The sequence below is a fragment of the Sceloporus undulatus genome, chromosome 6 (assembly GCF_019175285.1).
Source record: "Sceloporus undulatus isolate JIND9_A2432 ecotype Alabama chromosome 6, SceUnd_v1.1, whole genome shotgun sequence".
Taxonomy (NCBI): Eukaryota; Metazoa; Chordata; class Lepidosauria; order Squamata; family Phrynosomatidae; genus Sceloporus; species Sceloporus undulatus.
In genome coordinates, this window is record NC_056527.1 from 122712945 (window position 1) to 122737438 (window position 24494).

Genomic DNA, 24494 nt, shown 5'->3' on the forward strand with positions numbered 1-24494 from the left:
TGCTTCAGGTACAGTAGTCCTGAGGGTGACCCTGTTGCCTTTATATCTGCCTTACAGATGGGCTATACACCATTACATGTGGCTTGCCACTATGGCAACATCAAACTGGTGAAGTTTCTGCTGCAGCACCAAGCGGATGTCAATTCTAAGACCAAGGTATGCAAGCAACAACATCTTTCAGTTGTTTTTACTATTTTTAATTCTAAAATTCATGCTATTTTGTTTACAATGATGTTAAACAGCATAAAATATGCATGGCCAATGTGCAGTGGGGCTGAAAAGAACCAGAGTCCAGGAACACCTGGAGAGCCACAGTTTCCTTAACTCTGCTTCGGTTGTTGTCATTCTGTTAAGTGTTTTCCAACCTATATTGACCTTAATATAAACCTATCATAGGGTTTTCTCAGTATGATGTTGACTAAGATTAAGACACAATGCCATATAATCATCCAAGAAGGTTGCAGTGTATGCAAAACCCCCTATATCCTGCAAGTATTCTTTATGGTCTAAAGCTATTCCTGCTGCTTACCTGCTTTCTTTCCCTGACAGCTTGGATACACTCCTCTACACCAAGCTGCCCAGCAGGGCCACACTGACATTGTCACCCTCCTGTTAAAGCATGGAGCCTCACCCAACGAAGTCAGTTCGGTGAGTATGGGATCCCAAAATCCTGAACATCCAAGTAGGAACATCCTCGAGTGGCTTGCATATTCAGCCCAACGTTTTTCACTTGCCTTATGCATGTTGACCCTTTTCACACTGTGACCTGTGCCTGATGCAGACAGATGCAAACCAGTGCAGGCAGGCAGCTGAAATGGATGAACACAATGTGCTAGAAAGGGTTGCGTTTGAAAAGATGTGAGATGAAATGGGAGTTTTGCCTGTGACACTAAAGTGTGACACCTCAGCAGTTTCTTGAGGTGGCAGACATTGATTGATGTGTTCCCATACATAAAAACTGCCCAAAGTGCAGAACGAAAATGGATGCTACTTTTCCTCTTGGTTTAGATGCATTTAATTTTTGTGCCACTGCGTGAGTCCCTCTTGTCCTCAATCTTCTAGAGTTTCTGGTTTAACTCACACAGACATTCTGTGCATGATCAGAGACTTTGAGCAACTTATAGTGAACATGTTGAGGTGTTGAGAAGCTCGCATATAGAGTTAACCCAAGGGCTCTTTTCTCTGACTCTCTGCAGAATGGTGCCACTCCTCTGGCCATTGCCAAGCGTCTGGGCTACATTTCGGTCACTGACGTATTGAAAATTGTCACTGAGGAGACCAGCTTCCTGGTGAGTTTCACAGCCAAGTCTCCAGTGGGTGGGTGAGAGTGTATTTTAGTGCATTGTTTTAGCCCCAAGGGTAAGTAAGGATAGGGAAAATATAGTTGGTGGGTTGCAGAGGGGTTCCAGGCCTGTTCTTGCTGCCCCCAGATGTCTCTCCCAATTTTTTCTGAGACGACAAGAAGGAGTCTAAATCACATTATCACCTAGATCAAGCAGGAAACATGCGAACGAAAACACTTATCTATTATTATTATTATTATTATTATTATTATTATTATTATTATTGGAGTCCAGGTTCCTCCCTAATCCTTTCTCCTGCCCTGCCCAAGTCAACTCTTCCTTCTCAGCTTTATTCGTTTTGCTGATTTTTTCCTCCTCCTCCGCTTCTTGATCCTTAAAAACAAAAACACCTTTAGTGCAGTTTGCCACTCAAGCTGTTAGAGATGATTGATTATTGATTATTTTATTTCATTTTTTAATAACTTCGTCACTTAGTTTACCTTGCTGACTTCTTGCAGCCTCAGACTCCTTGAACAAAGGACTCTTTGGTCCAAAAACTGAGGACGGGAATGGAAGTGACCCAAGGGAAAACCTTAGGCAGGGGTTCTCTAAGCACCAACCATCTCTAGACTCCATAGACTCTTATTCACCCTCCTGACTTGTTGCTTCTTGCAGCCATTGAACGACAAGCACCGCATGAGTTTCCCGGAGACAGTGGACGAGATCCTGGATGTTTCCGAGGATGAAGGTGAGTTCCCAGAGTTTGGCTTCTCCTTTTCTAGGAGGAACTGTGCTGGGAGGTCGGTCACTGAAAGGCATCAGCAGGACTGTCTCACTCTTGTGTCCATGGGAATTTTTCTATTTGTTAGCTGTGTGGGATATATATATATATATATATATATATATATATTTTAAAGGGGTACAAGTGTTCAGTTGAAGGGAAGTAGAGCATTCCCAACCCTTTGTCTTCCTGCTTGATGAAATGCCCCTGTTTCTTCCCTGCCCTGCTCTATTCCTCCTGCCCTCCTGCCAATACCTTACTGACTCCCAATAGGACTGCTGTGAGTGACATCTGTCTTTCAAGGCATCATAAAGAGGATGGGCCCAGGGCGTTTTGCTGCCAGAGGTGGAGCAGCAAATAGTGCCTCCCCCTACATTTAGCCCAGTCAGAATATACATTATTTAAATCTTACCAGATTTATTTTGGTGCAAGAGGCCAGAAATTGTACAGCTGCTTCTCTGCATCTTCACTGCAGAAATAATGCAATTTAACAACACTTTTAATTCCCATGGCTCCGTCTAATGGAATAATGGGATTTGTGGTTTGTTGTGGGCACCAGAGCTCTCTGACAGAAGGCTAAATATCTCACAAAATTACAAATCCCAGTATGCCATAGCATGGAGCCATGGCAGTTAAAGTGGTGTCAAACTGCGTTATTTCTGCAGTGCAGATACAGCCCTTGGTAATAAAATAATCTAATAATAACCTATTAAAGAGTGAAGAATTTGCTGCACCAGAGAGAGAGAGAGAGAGAGAGAGAGAGAGAGAGCAATATGTTAGTGACAGTATCTCTGCTTCTTTAAATTCAGCATAGTGAGTTAAAAGCCATGTTCCATGTTAGCTCTTGCCTTCCTTTAGAGGACCAAAGATAGCTTAAATCTATTCATATACATGAATAATGCATAGTCATCAGTTGCGCATGCACTTCGGTGGTGCTGGAGCACACAAAAAGTGGAGAATGTGGTACTAGGTACAAAAGTTATCCTTTTCAGATAATAAATTGATTCCTTTTTTAAAAAAAGAACAATTTTGTAGTCCCTGTGAAAGTAAATAAAAATTTGGAATTGCTTTTTAAAAAAATAGATAGATAGATAGATAGATAGATGATAGATAGAGCAAATTTATAGCCCAAATATATATTTGGATTTGCTTAGACAATATTTACTGCAGTTTCTAAAGCCAGAGAGAAACTGCAGCAGAGCTTGGAAAAGTTGTTTCTCTGCACTGCAACTCCCAAGAAGATCCTGGGTTGGGAGTTTAGGGAGTTGTACTCTCCTAAAGTTACTTTTGCAACCTGTTGAATGCCCCAGCTTTTCAGTATTGAGGAAGTGAGATTTCCATTGGACATCTCCTATTCTGTTTTAGACATATGGCAAATACCAATCCACCTTGGAGACTCCCTGGCAAGAGTCTGCCTCCAACCGTCTCCCCGATCCCACATGCCCTCTGGCTTTTATCCTGGTTGCATTGGTGCCATTTGCACCCCCTGTTTTGAGCCAATAGTTCAAATCTCCTTTTTCTTTCCCTTGCTTTCCAGGCACGGCTCACGTAACTCTCCTGGGTACGAACTGTGTGTTGTTGCTGTGGGCTTGGCTTCCCTGCCCTCCCCATCTGCCCCATTCCACCCACGTGGGACCTCCTGGGCCTCACGCGTCTCCATCCCATGCCACACTTGGCTTCCTTGTGGGCCAGGTTGCCCACTCGCCTGCCCATTGTGTCTGTGGCCATGTGGATGGCAGGGGAGGTTGGGTGGGGAAGGGTAAGTTGCATGGACAGACACCATCCCATTGCTGCTACGCACCCGCCAGCAAACTGCAAATGAAAGGGACTCAAGGATGTCTGTTTGGGGACTTATTTTGACCAGCCTGGGTTTGTAGCCCTTCTCTTGAGGAGGGTTGATCGTCTTTTGCTGTACCTCCCCTTGGCAAAGCTCTGGCTTCTCACTGCTGCTCCTGAACCTCCCGCTATCTCCCTTGACCCTGCCTTCTCCATTTCCACTTCCGTTCCCACCTTCTCCAAGGATCTCAACCATCCCTGGCTCCCTTCCCCAAAACCTTTCCTTGTAGCACCTGAGGGTGACAACTGCTCAGATGTTGCCTGGGGGAAGTGGCCTCTCCTTCACACTGCTTGGTCAGCACTTAGTGGCTCCCCTCTGCCTTGGACCCTCTGCCTCCTCACTGGGGACCTAGACCGGCCTTTGAATGCCCACAGCTTGGAAGGAGGACCCCCTCCCCAGCCCCGGCCTGGCCACTAGCACTCTTCCACATAAGAACCCGAGGATGTTTTTTCCAGAGAGTTCAAGGTGCTTTGAAAGAGGGGTTACTACTGTGGTGCAACTGCTCACCCATCTTTGCCTCTGCTCAGATGGGCTTGGTAAGCATTTCTGTTTTTAACCCCAAAAGCTGCAAAACGTGTTTGACGAGAGGGGACTGCAGGACCAAAGGCGGATGTTGGTACTCCAGAAATGGGCAGGTTGTAAGCAGCCCTTGCCTGTTTTTGAAGCCACTGGGAACACACAGCCCCCAGTGTGCAGATAGATAGATAGATAGATAGATAGATAGATAGATAGAGACAGACAATAGGACTCCTGGTAGCTTCACATAGAACCACTTCTTTGTTAAAACAAGGATACCCTTATTGGCGTCTTGTTTTGTGATTTTATGAAACTTCAGGGCACTTCTGGCCTTGGGGCAAGATGCTGCCTGTGCCATGTCCCAAGGGCTTGAATTTTCCTACCCCAAGTTATACCATGGGGAGCAAAACCATCCATTCACTGGCCACAGCTGGTGCCCTTATGAGCCATCAGTTGCATTTGGTTACGGTCCTCAAACCGAACTGGAGTAATGGGGGGATCCAGCCCAGCGGAAAGCAACAGCTTTAGGAACTGGGCCCAAAACTGATTTTTTGTCATTGCATTGGACAGGATAGCCAGTGGAGCCCACAGCACCTTTTCTGGCCAGGATTTGAGGCAGCAGAAATGTTTAGGTTCTTCCGCTATCCCTTTGCCGAGAAATACTGAGCCGCTTTGCTTATGTCAGCTTGTTCCACTTGGCCACGGGCCCAATCTGCCCCAATGTCCTGTGTTTTCAACCCCGGTCTCTTTTCAGGAGAGGAATTGCCTGGGCCCAAGTCCCACAAGCGAGAATACCAATATCAGGAAGATGAGAGAGAAATCGTGGAATTTGTTCCCAAACTGGATCATGCGTAAGACATGCTTCTTGGGCCAGTGGATGTGGATGGGGCCGGGTTAGGATTGCGGGGCAGCAAAGAATTGTGTTGGTGTTGCAGAGCAGTTCTAGACCTGGGGTCAACCTAAGACATTTTAACTCCTCAGATCTGACTGGTATCCTTTTTGTCATCATAGTGAATTAATTAATAAAGAACACAATGCACATATCTTGTCGAAATGAATGAGAACTGTTCAAGAACCTTTTTAGCTTATTTGGGGACCATTCTTCATGCACTTATTTTAGCAAGGCTGCATCATAGCAGTCTTCTTTCCAGGAGAGGGATCATTTATATTATGCCAGGCTTTGCACCCTTGTTGCTGAGAAAGAGCAAGATGCTGAGTTCACAGGCAGCAGGATTTGCAAGCAACACTACAGAATCATGGCTTAACTGGATTGTATATCCTTCTCCTCCCACCATTCCTTGTTCTTTGCTTTTTCAGGAGGGAAGAGTCGCCAGCTATCCCTCGAATCCCTTGCGTCACACCTGAGACGGTACTACTCCGGCCTGAGGAGCCAGAGCAGGTGGGGATCTGGCTTAGCAAGATTGGGTTCAAGCAGGCAATGTGAGGAAGTATTCTGGCTTTACAGTTTCAAGAGAACAAACTAGTTTTCTCATATCCATCTGGTGCGGGGAGCCTTTACTTAGGGTTTTTATCACACGAGGGATCCTCTCCTGCTACAATAGCATTGTTTGTAAAAGACACTATTCAATTGGGATTGCTCTCTTTCCTAGTGGATCTTACAACTATTCCAAGATCACGGTATCCATTTTACAGATTTGAGTTTTTTACGGATTGCAAGGAGAAGGGAGCAAGTGGAACACTGAACGCAGAGGGATGGGAAATCTTGTGTATGCATGTGGAGATCGTTGGGGTGAAGAGCCCTGTATCTCTCCATGTATTAGTATGATGTAAAGTCTGTCTTTTTCATGAATGATGTCTGTCTGTTCTATTTAGCCTTCCAAGGAATTTGACGAAGAGTCCCTCATCCCAAGCAGCCCTGCCACAGAAACCTCTGACAATATCAGCCCAGTGGCCAGCCCAGTCCACACAGGGTCAGTGACTCACCCCAAACCATCCTGCGTCCTTTACTGAAGCGCAGTTCCATGTGAAAAAGTGGGGTGTACCCTTCTTGTCCTTCACTGCAAACAGAACAGGTTGTCAATAAATCTTGCCATTCTCTCCCCACCTCTGGCAGATTCCTTGTGAGTTTCATGGTGGACGCCCGTGGAGGATCAATGCGGGGCAGCAGGCACAATGGCCTTCGTGTCATCATCCCGCCCCGGACGTGTGCAGCACCCACGCGGATCACCTGCCGCCTGGTCAAGCCCCAGAAACTGCCAGCACCACCTCCTTTGGCTGAAGAAGAAGGACTGGCCAGCAGGATTATTGCACTTGGCCCTGCTGGACAACAATTCCTCAGGTAAAGGTAGATCCCCCACACTGGAAGGGCTGCAGCAAACATCTTTCTTCCCCTGATAAAGCTGCAGGTGTCACTGAAACCCCTTAGGCACAAAAGTGTTGTCCCAGCAGCAATTCTGGGACTAAAGCAAACAGTCACTATCATGTGGTGGAAGCAAGGTGCATGCAGAAAGCCTCATGTCCTCATCTTACCTACTCTCTTTATCAGGGCCAGCCCTACCATTAGATAAAGTGAGGTGTTTGTCTCAGCAGGCAGCAGTTCCTGGGTGGTGATGGCTGCAATATGTTATAAGAGAGAATGGGTGCCATACACCTTGCCTTATCCCTTCCCCAAGAAATTCTGCTGTCTTCAGGTGTAGCAAGAGATGCTGCCCCATTGTCAATGTTGAAGGAAGATTGAGTTTTGAAGCCAATTAGTTTTTGCACATGTAACAGGTGGGGAGCACCACCATCATCTTTTGTAACCTCAGGCAGAATAGTATCTTGAGCCTTCCCCATTTTTTGTTCTTTTTCCCAAAGAGGATGAAATTAGAAAATTTACCAACACTTTTGAAAATTCCCTTTTTGGACTACAATTCCCTGAATCCTCCTCCAGTCAGCATGGTTGCAGCAGTTAAGGACAGTGGGATGTGCTCAGGGGCTTGTCGGGGTTGCTAGGTTGCCTGCAGCTAGTCTTTTTGCTGCCCACTTTGCTGGGTATGCGCCCCCTGCGTATGACTTCCATGGAGAGCTGTTTATGATTGAGATGGCTATTGGCCTCACACTCTGGCCATGGACTGTTAGACCACTCTTGGACTGTAGTGGTCATCTCCAGAATAGGGGTCACTGGGATTGCCTTGTGGGTTATGCACACCTTCTCTCCTCTAAGGAGCTTTGACTTCATAGCTTATAGGTCATTGCCTCTCCTAAATACTCTAAAGGCACAGATTTCATCTGATCTTGGAAGTTAAGCAAGATCAGTCCTGGTTAGTACTTCAACAAGAGACTACTGATGAAATTTCAGTTAATGTAAGCTGTATTTCAGAGGAAGGAATTGGCAAATTTCCCTTTGACTGTCCCTTACTTCAGACAACCCTAAAAAATTCATGGGGTTCCCGTAAGTCGACAGGCAACTTAAAGGCATGTACACACACACTCCTCACTTTTCCTGTAGATGGGACACAACACAAATGTATGGCAGAGTTGTTGTTTTCTTTAAGGCTGGTTGGGGATGTGTTTCTTCCCAATCTACAACGTAACTATTCTAGCTGACACTTGGTTCTCTTGCAGCCCTGTAATTGTGGAAATCCCTCACTTTGCCTCACATGGGCGCGGCGACCGAGAGTTGGTAATCCTGCGCAGTGAGAACGGGTCTGTGTGGAAGGAACACCGCAGCCGCTACGGAGAGAACCGCTTGGACCAGGTCCTCAATGGGATGGATGAAGGTGTGCCTTAGGGGGTGTCTATGAGGGAAAGAAAAGGACGGGTTTCACAGATGCTGCTCAACCCCCAGTTACCAGGGGCTCACTGTTGCAATGCTGCGTGGCTGTTCACACATGCATCCCAGTGTGCCATCCAGCGCAGCCATTGCTGCAGCAAGTCACTTGCTCTGAAGTCAGAACCCAGCATTGATCATCTGACCTTAGGGTGAGCAACTCGCTGCCGCAGCCACACCAGATAGCATAGCAGGATGCATCGTAAACAACCACCTGCGTTGCAACAGAGGATGCTGGGTCTCTTGGGAAGATCTAGAGTTATTTTCAAACATTTTAAGGGTGTTATACTGAACTGTCTGGATATCATCTGGACTGTTTGTACCAGAAATGAGAATTGAGCCATGTATCATCTGGACTCCCTGCCAAGATGATGGGCGGAGGACATTTTATTTGGCCCATGCAGCTTTTGGCACATCATTGGTCCCTGGAGTCCAGTATTCTAAGCTATTAATTGATTGATTAATTAATATTGATTTGTTTCTTGATGGCATGCTAGCAGTGCTTTCATGGTGCATAGCGTAGAGATGTATCTCTCTTGTATGCTCATAATTTTTCAGAGCTGGAGAGTCTCGAGGATTTGGAAAAGAAGAGGATTTGCCGAATCATCACAACGGACTTCCCTCTCTACTTTGTGGTCATGTCCCGCGTGTGCCAGGACTGTGAGTTGATTGGTCCAGAGGGTGGCTGTCTACAAAGCACATTGGTGCCCATGGTCCAGGCCACGTTCCCAGAAACAGCGGTCACCAAGAAAGTCAAGCTGGCATTGCAGGTACCAGTTTCTTGCTAACGGAGCAGGCTGGAGCTCTCTGACAGAGAAGGCTAAATACCTCACAAAACTACACATTCCAGAACACCATAGCATTGAGCCATGGCAGTTAAAGCATTGTCAAACTGCATTATTTCTGCAGTGCAGATGCAGCTTAGATCTAACATTGTCCTGATTGTCATTGGTTTGGGAAATAGGAAGATGGAATTTGGGGAGAGGGGTTTATTTATTATCAGAGAAAGAAGATGCCAGCCACAGATGCAGGCGAAACATCAGGAATAAATTCTTCTAGAACATGGCCACATAGCCCGAAAAACCCACCAAAAACTATCATTGCAATCTTTTATGTCCATTTATGAAGGCTGTAAGCTGTTCTCTGAACCCTGCTAGTCTATTGTGTTTTTCTGACCCTTGTAGAGGTCTATCTCAAGAGGAACATTCTAACCCTTTTGCTCTTACCTCTGTAGGCTCAGCCGGTGCCAGATGAGCTGGTGACGAAACTACTAGGGAACCAGGCAACGTTCAGCCCTATAGTGACAGTGGAGCCACGCCGCAGGAAATTCCACCGCCCCATTGGGCTGCGTGTCCCTCTGCCACCCTCTTGGAGGGAGAACCCCCGGGACAGCGGAGAAGGTGACACCACCAGCCTGCGGCTTCTCTGCAGTGTTATAGGTAAGAGGGCATATCTGGTGGTTTGACTTGAAATGAAACAGTATGTTCTGTATGAACGAGAGTGTCAGTCTGGCATTTGGGAGGTCTGGGTTCAAGGTCTCACTGATCTGTGAAATTTGGTCAGGCCACACCTGGAATACTGTGTCCAGTTCTGGGCACCACAATTCAAAAAGGATATTGAGAAACTGGAGCGTGTCCAAAGGAGGGCGACTAAAATGGTGAAGGGTCTGGAAACCATGCCCTATGAGGAACGACTTAGGGAGCTGGGGATGTTTAGCCTGGAGAAGAGAAGGTTAAGAGGTGATATGATAACCCTGTTTAAATATTTGAAGGGATGTCAAGTTGAGGATGGAGCAAATTTGTTTTCTGCTGCTCCAGAGACTAGAACGCAGAACAATGGATGCAAACCACAGGAAAAGAGATTCCACCTCAACAATAGGAGGAACTTCCTGAGAGTAAGGGCTGTCTGACAGTGGAACACACTCCTTCCTCGGAGTGTAGTGGAGTCTCCTTCCTTAGAGGTCTTTAAACAGAGGCTGGATGGCCATCTGCTGGGGATGCTTTGATTGAGAGTTCCTGCATGGCAGAAGGGTTGGACTGGAAGGCCCTTGCGGTCTCTTCCAACTCTACGATTCTATGATTCTATGCTGTCAAGTCAAGTGAGTGGCAGAAGTAAGCCTGACCTTATAGGGTTATTGTGAGGATAAAATGGGGAGGAGGAGAGCCATGTACACTGCCTTGAGCTTATCAAAATATGAGATAGGAATGCACAAATGTAGTAAATAAATAAATAAGTCTTGAATAAACGTCCCAAGTTTAGCATCAGCCCTGGAAAAAGTATGCTATGACCTGAATTCAGTTAAGGCAGGGGGTCTCTTGCTTGACCTGACTGGTCCCAAGAAGTTTATTTATGTTTTGTCTTTCTGTCTCAGGAGGGACAGCCCCAGCACAGTGGGAGGATATCACTGGGACCACAAAACTGGTTTACGCCAACGAGTGTGCAAACTTCACCACCAACGTGTCTGCCAGGTGAGACTGAAAGATGGTGTGGGAGAGCAGGTTGTGTGTAGCATCTCCAGGACATGTGCTGAAAACAATGCGGCTGAATGGCCTCTGGGAGTACAATGCATTGTTTCTTTCCTCATGGCCCTAGAAATTCTGAAAATGAAAGATGATAGGTTGCTTATACTGTGCCTTTGGAGACCTCCACTCAGATGTTCAAAGAGTGTGTTCTATAGTAAGCAATAGAAAAGCCATTGCAGTGCTTAAACATACATAAATGCTTGCTCCCCTTCAAGTGGTCTGTAACATCAGGTTTCATCCAGTAGCATTCTAAAGCTGCTGATATATAATATGATGCTGCCTTCTTTTTAGCAGGCTAAAAGGTTCAGGACATCTTTTACTTCCCATTGGTGCAAAGTGTCTTGGAGGCATATTTTCAAAAGGCTGAGGAGGTCTTAAGGTAGTCAGAAATCAGCCCATAGCTGATACCAGTATTGTTCTTTATCAGCCTTGACCCAAAGGCTAGAGCAGCTTTCCAACGCGGTTTGCACTACCTGCCCCAGCATGTCTACCAAATATGTCTGTCTGTGCCCAGGTTGTTTCTCCAACCTTACTGACTAAGATCACATTGTGCTTTTTTTTGCTGCCCAGGTTCTGGCTGGCAGACTGCCCGCGTACAGCTGAAGCCGTCCATTTTGCCACCCTTCTGTACAAAGACCTGGCAGCTGTGCCCTACATGGCCAAATTCGTGGTGTTTGCTAAGATGAATGACGGTCGGGAAGGCCGCCTGCGCTGCTACTGCATGACCGACGACAAGGTGGACAAGACTCTTGAGCAACATGAAAACTTCACCGAAGTGGCACGCAGCCGGGACATTGAGGTAGTTCCCCTGGCACCTTTGTTTCACACTGTGTTTACTGTCTGCTTACCCATTTGGCCTAGAAGGTGTGTTTCCCAACCTTGGGTCCTCAAATGCTGTTGGACTGGAAATCCCATCATCCCTATCATTGGCATTTCCAATGGTCCAGCAACATCTATGGACATTGTCCACACATACAGCCTGCAGAGTGGGAAACACATTGTCGTTGGTGTTGTTGTTAAAATTTCTTACATGCTTTCCCCCATAACTAAGAAAGTTTAAAGTGGTATAATAGAGGCATTATTGCCTATCATATCATATATACATATATACTTGCATTTATTTGGACAAACTCTTGTGTCAAGCCATATGAGTTTAAGAGGGCATATTGTATATTCATGATTGTATAATGAACAATGGTGTTGCTCTTATAGGAAGGCGAAGAAATAAAAGGAAGGTGATAGATCATCTTGCCCTATAAATTTGGAACAGATCCTTTCCCCCCAAAATATTCTAGTTCTCTAACTTAACTCTGAGCTTATGTACAGCTCTGCTGGCGAACTCTCCAAAAGGATGGGTTCCTGCTATTTCTGCAAGAATGGAGTGATTCCTAAATATTGTGTTACTTACAATGGCTGTTTGTGGAATTGCCGTCAAATGTGCTAACAAAGAGAGAGAGAGAAGCCATTTAGAAATCTGGATGAGTGAAGTGAAGTTTACCATTTTGCAAAAGAGCTTTCCTAGAGGTCCTAGCTGTCTGCTTCTACAGGTGGTAGAGGGGATGCCCCTCCATACGGAGCTGTCGGGGAATCTGTTGCCAATCAAGAAGGCTGCCCAGCAACGGAGTTTCCTCTTCCAGTCATTCCGTGAGAACCGCCTCATCATCCCTGTCAAGGTAAGGGGCACATGGGCAAAGTGATGTTTGGGGTCAAAGCAACCAAGGCTCTGGCTATGATCTACTGGCCTTTCACTACTCTCTACTAGTGGTGCCACCTCAGTTTGGAATGGAATCTACTTATACCTAACTCATAGTACTTAAATGCACAATGAATTGAGCATCGTTTTGCTTTGGTACGTTCCATCATAGCCTTGCCCCCAAGTCTTTTGGCTAGCGAGCCAACCTTTTATTCCCCTTAGAAACTAACACAGGCTCCAAGAGGGGACTCCAACACCCGAATACTAAAAAGTGAAAGGGAGTACAAGACTATTTCCAGTTTTAAAAAGCTCCTTTTGGAGGTATTAAGAAGGGATTAACAACGTACATGGAGTATCCAAAAGCACAGCTCCAGTAGCAGAATTATTCTTTTCTATTGACATTTTCATCAGCAGGGAGCTTTGGGTTGCCTGGGATGGATGTGGGAGCCTCAAAAAAAGGCCCTGAAACAGACATAATTAGGAACTGAACTAACAACTACATGTAGATTTGTTTAATAAATAGATATAATTAATATGTATTATGTTTAATTATTTTCGTAGAATGTACGCCAGAGGCAGATTTATCCTGAGGCAGAGAGGGTTTTTTCCCCTTAAAGGATATAAAGGAGGCTGAGCTTCAAGTTTATTCAGTTGCGGAGCTTCCCTGAACTTGGTCAGACAGACTTATAGAGTTCAACCAGCTACTTTGATTCTGGAGATCAACTGTGAGCTGTGACTGACACTTGTCCCATACATGAATCCCCACCACCAGCACCCAAAACAGATGCAATTTTATGGGGCAGTTGAGGTGGTGAGCTCTTCTTCTTGGGAGCTCTTTAAAAAGAGGTCCGATGGGTATCTTTCAGGGAATGCTTTAGCTGTAGATTCTTGCAGGGCAGGGTTGGTTTGGACGGCCTTTGTGGCCTCTTCCAACTCCAAGCTGCTTCTCCCTGCAACAAAATGGATTGCAGTGCTTTTCTGAGAATTACAAAAATGAGAACCAGATTGAAGAGACTATGCACCTATGGGTAGAGAAAGACATCTGACCATTCATTGAGAAAGCTGGTAAAGGCTGGTCCTGAATCCCATTTGTATGACTGCTGTCATCTCCTTTCCTTTTCTGGTGTTTCTTGGACAGGTGCGAGACAGCAGCCGGGAAGCAAGTGGCTCATTGTCCTTCCTACGCAAACCCATGAAGTATGAGGAGCTTCAGCATGTCCTCTGCCACTTGAACATCACCATGCCGCCCTGTTCTAAGGTAAGGAAGCCCCCTGCCCAACCTGGATCCATTCCAGACCTCCCTCCCAATTCCCGTTCCATTGCTAGAAATAAACCATGACAAATATAATGAATCATGTTACTGAAAATGTGGAGCATTGCCAAACTATCATAATTTCATGCAAAGAGAACTCCAGTTCTGCAATAAGGAGGGATTAATTTTCTGGGCTTGTAGAAATGATCATTGTTAGGGTTGTTTGCATATTTTACATGATTTATTATATAATTGCTGCCCAGGAAGCATCTAGAAACTCAGCAAGACACATCCCCATGACAATTGTTAAATCCTATTTAACAGCTTCTGAAGTTGCATTGGCTATACGCTTTCCAAGCCTGTTTATTGTTAGGGGCTAAAGTCCTAAAATACAAAAACAAAAAATGCATATAAAAGCTTCCCAATACTTTGTACTAATGGCAAAGTCAGTCCTTTTCTTCAAGAGTTAATCCTTATGTAGCCAAAACAGCACCATCAAAGAACAGAGAGACATATCAGCAAGATTAAGGGAATGCAAAGGTTTCCATAAATCTCCCCGATACTTAAAGGGAGGAAGGAAACTGGAAAACCCAAGGAAAACTAAGCATTCTCTTTAGACATTGCCTGTTGGGAAGAAAAGGGAGGGGAAGGGAATAGCGGGTCCTACAAGAGGTTGTAACTAACTGGCTGGCTGCAGCCTTTAACAGCAGCGCTCTACATGCGACAACATTTCATTGCATGCCCCGCTCATTGCAGTGGTTTTGATCCGAAGAAAGGTTGTGCGTAGTAAACAGTTTAGCATTACAGAATCACCTGAAAGAAAGTGAAATCGTTTATCGATCCGTTTGTCTTTTAAAATTGGTACTGACACATCATATGTCTTTTTCTCTCTCTCCAGAGTTCTGGAAGTGAGGAGCGAAGGAGAACGTTGACACCACTTGCCCTGCGAGAGAGATACAGTCTCCTCAGTGACAGCACTCTGGGTAGGACCCCTCTTCCTCTTTGGACACAACATGTGCTAGGATGGGTCACCTTTATTTGGTTCAAAGTGGAAATGTCAGCTCATGGCACACAACAGCTTCTCAGGCTGGAAACAAGAGCTCAGTTAAATGCATTATTATTATTAAACTTAATTTATAAAGTGCTGTAAATTCCCAGGTTCCATAGGATGGTGAACCAGCACAAGTATCAGTTTCTATAGCTATGCATTATGCACAATGCCTCTATGTCTATGTAGTATTTTTCTTTTGTTCTCTAAACAGTATTAAGAATCTGCGTGCTGTTAAAGCTCCCACCTGCGTCTCAGTGCTGAGATTTTTGCACCTTGCTTGTTAACCATCCTAGGTCCTGCAAGGAGGTCTTGTAGCACCTTTGAGTTAGTCTCAAAGATACTACCAGATCCCTTCGCATACCGATAGTCCAGACTCTTCATGCTAAGTACTATCTCTCCCATCACTCCTTCAGGCTCAGTCAGCAGCACGGAGAAGGACAGAACTGATATGAAGATGGCTGTCATTGCGGAGCACCTGGGCCTCAGTTGGGCTGGTGAGTAGCACTGGAGTTGGATGGGATTGAGCTTTGCAAAATGGAGCCAAGCAAGCTTGGAGCAGAGCATGGGAGAGAAGGATAGCCAGGATAGTCAAGGCTGCTCCTCTGGTCTTTTGATCTTCAGGGCTTGAGGGAGGTTCATCATAGCTCCAAGAAGGGGCCACCATGTAGTTGCTACTCATAGATCCACAGACCTGAAGGTGACACACAGTGATATGTAACAACGGCACCTGTGATTAGCATGTTATATGAAGCTTCTCAATGGGCCAACACTATTGTGAATTCAAAGAACCAAGATCAACCAAGTGACCTCCGGATTGGAGCCCAAGTTTTGCTTGAGTTTTAGGCTGCTTGAGGGTAGAGCAGCTGGGATCAAGTGCCCAGGTTGTGTACCTGCTGAGATATAGGCGAACTCTTGGGACCACTTTTCCGGCCCTAGGACACTTCAGGAGCCACACCAGCCTCTCTATATGTGAAGTGATGTGAAGGTCCATTCAGGTTGGGGAAGGGGGGTGGAATACAGTGTTTTTTTGTTTGTTTGATTTTTGTAGAACAAGATGGAGGCTCCCACATCCTGTTCTAGCAGGGAATCATTGATTCTGGAGGCTTCTAGGAGCAGTAATTTCCATTTTGAAGCACAACAATATATGGGGTGTCTGGGTGATGATCTAGCAAGTCTAGGAGGGGCTTAGAGGCTGTAAAAGTGGCCCATTGTGGTGGTGGTCTAGTTGATTCCACCCGTGTCTGATGCCACCTCCTTGTATTTTGTGTTGCCTCTTTCACCACTCCCTTCCAGAACTGGCCCGGGAACTTCAGTTCGGAGTAGACGACATCAACAGGATCCGTGTGGAGAACCCCAACTCCTTGCTGGAGCAGAGCATGGCACTGCTGAACCTCTGGACCAGTCGCAGTGGCCAGAGTGCCAACAGTGAGTAAATAAGGATGGTGTTCAGGGCATGCAGATGTCATCTCTTGATTTACTAGAGGGATGACTTGAATCCCACCCAGGGATATATATGTGTGTGTGTGTGTGTGTGTGTGTGTTGATGGTGGTGGTGGTGGTGATGATGTTTGAGATCCAGTGTGGTGAAGTGGTTTGATGGTGGTGATGATGATGAAAAAGGTGGGAGCCTTTTCCCCAGATTGGGACTCAAAGCAGTTTACAACAATTTTAAAAAAATTGTTAAAAATCCACAAAATAGCAATTAAAAAAAAAGTTGGAAGCTGCTTTGAGTCCCAATCTCATTGTTAACATATTTTTAAACCTTGTTAGAAATCCACAAAATAGAGAATTTAAAAAGTGTTTGTGTGGACTTTGAATCCGCATCCCTCACTTACTTGTGAGGGGCAAATGGAGGGACTTAAAATGGGTCATGTGCCACCATTCAAGCCAAGAGAGGTTAAATATCAGCGGATTTCCATTTTCGCAGGGGGTCCGGAACGGATCCCCTGCGAAAATGGAGGGGCGACTGTAGTTGAATAAAATTCAGGTGCTCTGTTAAGGAATAATTTTTTAATTCACTGACAACCCTAGTTAATACAATGTAAAATGTAAGTGGGCAATGTTTTCAGCTCCTGTTTCCACCAGTCCTGCATTCAGCACAGTGCTTGGCTTCTCATTGCTGATGTCTCTGTCTCTCCGCTTTCTTCTTTGACAGTGGAGAACTTGTATACAGCGCTCCGCAACATTGACCGTAGTGAGATCATCAACATGTTGGAAGGCTCTGCGCGACAGAGCCGGAGCCTGAAGGGTGACAAACGCTACTCGAATAGAGACTACTCCCTCTCGCCCTCCCAGATGAATGGTGAGTCCCAGCCAAGCCCATCTTGCAGTGATGCCAGATTGTTGTTGGATTCCTCCTATAGTCCCAGGCTAGGTTTACACAGGCCTTTATGCGCATCTGTCTTCTCCCTCCCTCCTCTGGATCTCTGCTGCCCCTTTGGCCTGTTCTGTGGTTCCTGAGATCAGCTCAGCAACTAGCTGTGTCTTGCTAACTCTTACCTTCCTTGGAGCTGCTCTCTATTATACTAGCCTTTGCTAGAATTGCCCATCTCACATCTTGCTCCTTATTGAAATCAAATAAACCCACATGTCCAGGAGATTCCCTATGGCCTGTTACAGACAGGCCAAAATAAAGCTGCTTCGAGTCACTTTGGAGGTATGGCCAATGTGTGAGCAGGTAATAAGGGAAGGAATTTGCTACCTGCTGGGGAAGAAAACTCAGAGCACAGCCAGAAGTGTGAATGAGGGCTGTACACAGGTAGTAAGGAATGTCTGGGCACGTAGGTGAGTCTAGTTAGGGCCAAACTAGACATGGCCACCTGCATCCAGTTGTAAAAAAACAGGTGTAAGGAAAGAGAAACTGAAGAAAAGAGCTGAATGGTGGAGCTGGAGATAAACCTGTGTGTATTAATAACTGAAATATAGGAGATGGAGGTGCAGAGAGCAAGAAGGGAATGCACACAATATGCAGAGAGAAAGAAAATACTAAGGGGTGGAAAGAGAAAAGAAGAGCAGATGGAGTGAGAGGCAGACTCAGTCCTGTGGTTGATTCAGAGAGAAAAAAAGAGTGAGCCTACTGTAGCATGCAACAAGAAAAGTAAGGCTTACAGAAGATGTGTTGCAAGGAGCACGACAAAGCTCCTGCAGTTATCCCTAAAAATATCACCTGGAAGGACAAGAGTGTTGAACCTGGCTGTCTTGAGTTGTGTAGCTTTGCATCAAAAAGATGGTTTGGAATCTGCTGTGAATTTAGGAATGCTGGCTTAGGAACAGACCAGGAAAGTGACAGGGACCACTGCCACTCAGAATCCCCCATTCAGATTGGCTACATTGGAGGGAGAAGTCTGGGAGCAGTCATCCAAAAGAATAACATTTCCATACTCTGAACCTGGGTGCCACTCTTGGGCTAAGGAATACAAGTTTGGGGTGCCACATTTCATCTTCTTCCTATGTGATGGACCCTGAAGGCGCAGTAGTGGTGTGACCTGATGTGCCTGACTGGACCAGGCCCTGGGTGATTCAAGATGTGAATGGCAATATGGACAGCAGGCACTAGGCATGAGGCCAAAGGGGGCAGGTTTGAGATCAGGGGCCTATAATCCCACTCGAAATCTGAAGTCAGACACACTAAACCTCTGCCCTAGTGATACGGCTGAATTGACCCTGGAGCTTGGCAGGTGATGGTGCAGTTGGGAGCAGCACACACAGGATCTCAACTGCTCACTTGCTCTCTCCTTCCTTCCCTTTGCCTCCCAGTATAGTCTGCACTCTTCCATGACCTATACATCTGGAGGGGAAGGCAGCTCCTCCAAGTTAGCCAGGCAGAGAGTGCCTGTCACTGTTGTCCTTGGGCCTCATCCTGACCTCTCTCCTTCTCCTCCTTTTCTTCCTCCTCTTCTTCCTCCATTGCCTGTCTCCACTGTCTCTTTCTTTCTGCCTCTCTCTTGTCTGACCTAAGTTGTCCGAGCGCTTCTGCTGCGCTGACAGATGCATGCTATGTGCGCGGCTCGACTTGGCATGCCTTTCTCTATAGCCACGGCTGGTTGCGACCACTTTGCCCTTTGCTGCTTTCCTCCTCCTGGCTTCTCTTCCTTGCCCCACAGCTGCTTGCAGGTCCTGATGAAACTGGAAGGGCTATGCCCCAAGCCTGCCAATCCCTATACCCACCTGGCAGACTATCCCTGGCACTGCTGAGCAGGCAAGGTCAACTAAGCAACACTGTCAAAAGGCTGCATGGATCAGAGTCATGTCCAAACAGGAGCACCATGGGGAGTGTGTATGGGATCTCTTTGTGCCCCCAGGGTGAACTACATGCCCATTGCTACTCTTGTTTGTTTATATAGTGCCATTGGTGCACATAATAGTTTATAGAATTCCAATGAGTAAGTAGGGCTAAAGGATCTGGCAGTCTACATGTTGACGGGTGGTGATGGGAGGAAAACAGATTGGAGAAGAGAGGCAACTGTGGCAAAGGAGTGGAATGTTAACAAATTCAATTAAAGTATTTAGGCTTGGTCCCAATTTAGTATTGATGAGGGGAATCTAGCAACCCACCTTTTCCAGGAAGGTTTTAGATTAACCCCTTAATCCTCATACTCAGCCATAAATGCACACTTCTCCCCCATCTCCCCATCCCTTCCATGGAGACTCAGTCTTTCAGCAAGTAGCTAGGCATTTGCTTTAACAGACAGTGGTGCACTTCTTCTAAGGCTTCCTATAAGCCATGACCCAGATGCCCTTGGCAATCATAGCTGGCCTCCTTTTTTAACAAGTACTGCAGCCCAGCAGGAATTTCTAGAAAGAGCCGGTGCCAAAAGGAACATGCTGCTATATTGACTCTTAAAGAGTATCTAAGAACAGGGTTTGAAGACAATCTGTGTACTGTGGCATGGGAAAAGAAATCCTGGCCTTCACATAAATGGCCACCAGCCCAAACCAACTTCTTATATTAGGACCACATGTAGCAGGTGGGAGGATTGGCATCTTCTCACCTGCTTTGCAGAGGCAGAGCAGGAAGCTCAGCCTGGTCTATGAAAGGAAGCAGGAGGAGGAGAAAGGCTGGATGTGTCACTCTATGCTGGTATTTTGATACCCGACTCAGACATCCACCCGCTTCAGATGCACACATTAATTGATAGATGGTGCAACTGACTTAGACTTCTCAGACACACTGCAAATTTGCAGGCGCACTGGAAGCCAGTGTGATGTAGTGGTTTGAGCGTTGGACTATGACTCTGGAGACCGTGTTTCAAGTCCCCACTCAGCCATGGAAACCCAATGGGCAACCTTGAGCCATTTACACTCTCTCTACCTCAATGGAAGGCAAAAGTAAACCCCCTCTGAAGAAACTTGCCAAGAAGACCCTGCAATAAATTAGCCTTAGGGTCACCATAAGTCTTGTTTTTCTGCAATAGGTTTAACAGGTTATTTGGTACTTCCTTTGGTTAGGGAGGGACTGATCAGCCTCTTTCTGTTCTGTGCTGATTTCCCATGTCTTCAGTCCACCTCAACCTGTTTTACATACAAACAGACACTAAAATTATTCACGTTTTTGTGCCCATTTCTTCCTAAAGTACACACTTGTGTATGCAGTTTTGGAAGCCAAGAATTGTGTTTCAACATGAGATGCACAGTCTTAAGAGAAGGCTTTCGTTCTGATTTGTATCATTAGTCTAGACCTGCAAATTAGTTTTGCTTTAAAATGTGGACAGAACTAAATTATCCAGTCTCCCTAACCTTAGTCCTTAAACTCTCAGCTCCAGGTTAGCATTAATAGTTTGATAACTAATCCTGTAGAAGACACCATGTGTACCAGATAGTCTGGGAATTAACTCTGAGTTAATTCCCTGATCCTTTTCTTTCGACTTGGTTGTATGCCTTTCTGGCAACATATGGGAGGATCAATACCCTCAGGGCTGAATTTCCTCCAGGGCTGAAGTTGCTCTGAGTATATAGGAAAAGGCTGGGTGCTGGATTAGTATACATTCTTCTTAGAATGTAGAACAGATGGTTGGGCAATTCTGGGAGTTGCAATCTAAATAACCTTCCCAAGGAACTGCTTTTTCAAACCAGTTTCATCTCCTCCAGACTTTACCCACATGCTGTGGCAATGCCAGTCTTTGCAGGCAGGAGGTACTAGGAAAGGCAAGGAGGGCTCAAGAGGATTTTGGGGAAGGTGCCAGGGGCCTTCTCAAGGTAACATTATAGGAGTTCCCACCTTCCCTCCCTTTCCGTCGGGTGGGAAGAATCAAAACCTGAATGAAAGAAAACTACTTCCAGTGAAACAAATAATATTGAATGAGTCTGAAGTCTTTAATATTGAAAAGAAAAACTGAATGTGTAGCAGCCAGCATTCCAAAATCAAAAAGTTCTCCTTTGAGACTTGACAAAGACCTCTATACAAATCATGTATCGAAAATTGGTTTCTATCATTTGTGTTATTTTCTCCTCTAATATTAAAAAAAGCCAATAAAAATACATTTAACATGTTTTCAGTTTTTAAAATATCTTGATATGCTACGGAAGTGGACTTTAGAGGCTATTAAAGACTTGAAAGGAGTTCTCATACATGAGGCTAAAAGTTTTTGCTGGTCTGCTTTTGTGGAAATTGATTTTGCACTGCAAATGGAAAACCTGCAGGTGCCAGAAGGTTCATTTGCAGTACAAATGCCTCTTCCATATTTATGACTGAACAAGTGGGAGAGAGAGAGGTTTACATGCCATTTGAGCCTCACATATGAAAGCAGACAACTCTGGCATTTGTTTCATGATGAAGTTTTCTTTTCAATTCCCTCCACCCTTCTGTTGCTGAAAAGGGTTCCCATATTTACCCGCAGAAAGCCTGCATTAGTGATGCTCCCCAGAAAGTATCTGAACGTTTGATGCTCCCTGCTTTGTGTCAGGGTCAACCAGAAACTTTATGCCTGACTTAGCAAGTTCACGGTGTTCAGAGCAGCCTTTTCCAACTGGGTACATTTGGGCATCATACAATAACTCCCAGGGTTCTTGGGCTTGGGCTGATGGAAACTGAAGTCCAGACGGCACCTGGGGAAAGAAGGCTGGTATAGAAAGCTAGACTGAATAGCTCATGCTTCTGGTAACCATTTGAGTGACAGACTGGCAGGACTGTGGCACAGACAGGAGAAACTTTTCCTTCTCCTGCCATCTCGCTGCTGGTGCAAGCTCTGGGTTTGTTCACCACTCAGATGGGAGCATCCTCTTGGAACCCAAGAAATGCTAGTTGGGACTGGGCCCCCTTGGTTATGCAAGGTATGGGCCCTGTTTCCCCAGGGCCAGGTCTGGCCATACTAGCAACCCCATTAGACCACTACTTCTGCCCGTCTGTTGTCAGCCTGTCACTCTCTGTCTGCCCATGCAGGTTACGCTTCGCTGCAGGACGAGCTGCTCTCCCCCGCCTCCCTGCATTATGCACTGCCTTCCCCGCTGCGTGCTGACCAGTACTGGAGTGAGGTGGCCATCATGGACGCCATCCCCATGGCCGCCAGCGAGCAGGACGCCCTCATGGAGATGTCGGACATGCAGGTGTGGTCCTCAGGGCTGACGCCCTCGCTGGTGACTGCCGAAGACTCCTCCCTGGAGTGCAGCAAGGCCGAGGACTCGGATGCCACGAGCGAAGGCCGGTTCCCGGGGCAGCTCCTGGAGGAGGCGCATGGCCCCGACCCGCTGGGCTCCATGGACCTGGTCGAGGATGACACAGTGGACTCAGATGCCATGAATGGCCTGATGGACATGCTAGAGCAGGAGGAAGGTCAGAGGTCAGAGGGGAGGAGGCCAGACGGCGAGCACCAAGCGGGGCTTTGGAGGGGGCATCTTCGAAGGGCAGAGTTTCCCACAGTGATGTCTCTCTTGTTTCAGGTCAGCAGAGGGTTCAGGCCCGCATCACGGAGTCGCCCACAGTTAGTCGCGTCATAGACAAGGGCAAAGACAGGTAATGAGTTAAGGGGAAGGGTTGTTGTTGTTGTTAACCACCCTCGAGTCAATCTCAACTCACAGCTGCCCTATGGATGAGACATCTCCAAGACTCACTATCTTCCGTTACTTTCCTTAGTTCTTGCAGATTCATACCCATGGCCTCCTTAATGGAGATCCATCCATCCAGCATGTGGTCTTCCTGTCTTTCTCTTTCCATCCACCTTTCCTAGCATTATGGTCTTTTCTATAGTCTTCTCATGATGTGGCCAAAGTATGACAGCCTCAGTTTAATCATCTTGGCTTGCAGGGAGCTCTCAGGTCTGATCTGTTCTAGAACCCATTTACAGTGGTACCCCGGGATACGAATGCGCCGCCTTACGAAATTTCCGGGTTACGAAAAAATCCAATTGAAAAAAACTGTTCCGGGTTACGAAGGTTATTTCGGGTTACGAAAGAAATTTTGGTGCTTTTCGGCGCTTTTTCGCACCAAATCGCGGCTTTTCCCCATTAGCGCCTATGGGGTTTCGGCTTGCGAAAGCCTTTCGGGTTACGAAAGCGGCGGCGGAACGAATTATTTTCGTAACCCGGGGTAACACTGTATTTGTTTTTTTGGCCATCCACGCTATTTATCCATTTAGGAACAAGGGAAGGTTTTGTTCTTCCCCCATGTGAATAATTTGGCCAGGCCCCATGCCTACTGGGCACCCTATTAGGATTTCTTCCTGCCCACTGAATCTTCTTTTGCTTTGTGAGAAAAGTCTCCATTGGTCTTTCTCTTTCTTACCTTTCTTTCCTTGGTCACCAGGCTGGGCGAGTGGACCGTGGAGAGCTCCTTCATCTCTACCCTGCCGGAACTGCCCAGAGGAGTGTCGTTGAGTCCGCCATTGATGCGGCAGGCGATGCCCTACAAAATTCGGGGACGGGAGCGGGAGAGGCCAGAGCACATGCGTATTGACTCATCGGAGGAGAGGGAGAGCCCCCCCGCCACACAGAGATTGGGGGCTCCATCCTCCGAGGCGGCAGGGACTGACCCAGTGGCTAAAGGAGACCGACAGCAGCTTCTTTGGACAAACGCAGGTAGGAGGATGCAAAGTTATTGGAAATATTAGGAAGAACTTCCTGACATGTAAGGGTTATTGGACAGTGGAACACACTCCTTCGGAGAATGATGGAGTCTTCTTCCTTAGAGGTCTTTAAACAGAGGCTGGATGGCCATCTGTCGGGGATGCTTTGATTGAGAGTTCCTGCATGGCAGAAGGGGGTTGGACTGGATGGCCCTTGTGGTCTCTTCCAACTCTACAATTATATGAGACTGTATATATACACTTGACTTCACACTACAATACTGCTGGTCTTCTTTGCAGAGCTCTTTGTTGAGTCATATAATTGTAGAGTTGGAAGAGACCACAAGGGCCATCCAGTCCAACCCCATTCTGCCATGCGGGAACTCTCAGTCAAGGTATCCCCGACACATAGCCATCCAGTCTCTGTTTAAAGACCTCTAAGGAAGAAGACTCCATCATGGCCAGCATCCATAGATTTTTGTGGGTTTTTCGGGCTATGTGGCCATGTTCCAGAAGAGCTTACTCCTGACATTTACTGTGTTTAATCCAGAGAAGATGCCAGACACAGATGCTGGCAAAACGTCAGGAATAAACTCTTCTAGAACATGGCCACATAGCCCTAAAAACCCGCAAAAATCTATAATATTGTGGTGTGTTTGAGGGAGGGAAGAAGCTAAGCCTGCAAGAAGAAAAATCTCTGAAAAGTTTCAGGAATCGAGTCTAGTCTGTTCTGTCTCAAAGGATTTTCATGGCATCATTTGGGATTTCCTGCCAGTGCTCTGTTTGAGTGG

At 46.3% G+C, this 24494-nt stretch overlaps 1 protein-coding gene across 1 annotated transcript in view; it reads left to right on the forward strand.

Annotated features, from left to right (window-relative positions):
* Positions 1 to 24494, forward strand: part of ANK1 (ankyrin 1) — a 110484-nt gene that overhangs the window by 81947 nt on the left and 4043 nt on the right. Inside the window, 24 exon segments of the mRNA XM_042472067.1 lie at positions 58 to 156; positions 550 to 648; positions 1197 to 1289; positions 1959 to 2031; positions 3602 to 3625; positions 5172 to 5268; positions 5735 to 5816; positions 6251 to 6348; positions 6492 to 6716; positions 7985 to 8139; positions 8748 to 8959; positions 9424 to 9628; positions 10561 to 10657; positions 11282 to 11510; positions 12259 to 12384; positions 13543 to 13662; positions 14555 to 14639; positions 15121 to 15201; positions 16001 to 16132; positions 16863 to 17009; positions 22086 to 22475; positions 22583 to 22655; positions 23445 to 23616; positions 23618 to 23716. Coding sequence (XP_042328001.1) covers positions 58 to 156; positions 550 to 648; positions 1197 to 1289; positions 1959 to 2031; positions 3602 to 3625; positions 5172 to 5268; positions 5735 to 5816; positions 6251 to 6348; positions 6492 to 6716; positions 7985 to 8139; positions 8748 to 8959; positions 9424 to 9628; positions 10561 to 10657; positions 11282 to 11510; positions 12259 to 12384; positions 13543 to 13662; positions 14555 to 14639; positions 15121 to 15201; positions 16001 to 16132; positions 16863 to 17009; positions 22086 to 22475; positions 22583 to 22655; positions 23445 to 23616; positions 23618 to 23716 — 3213 coding nt within the window.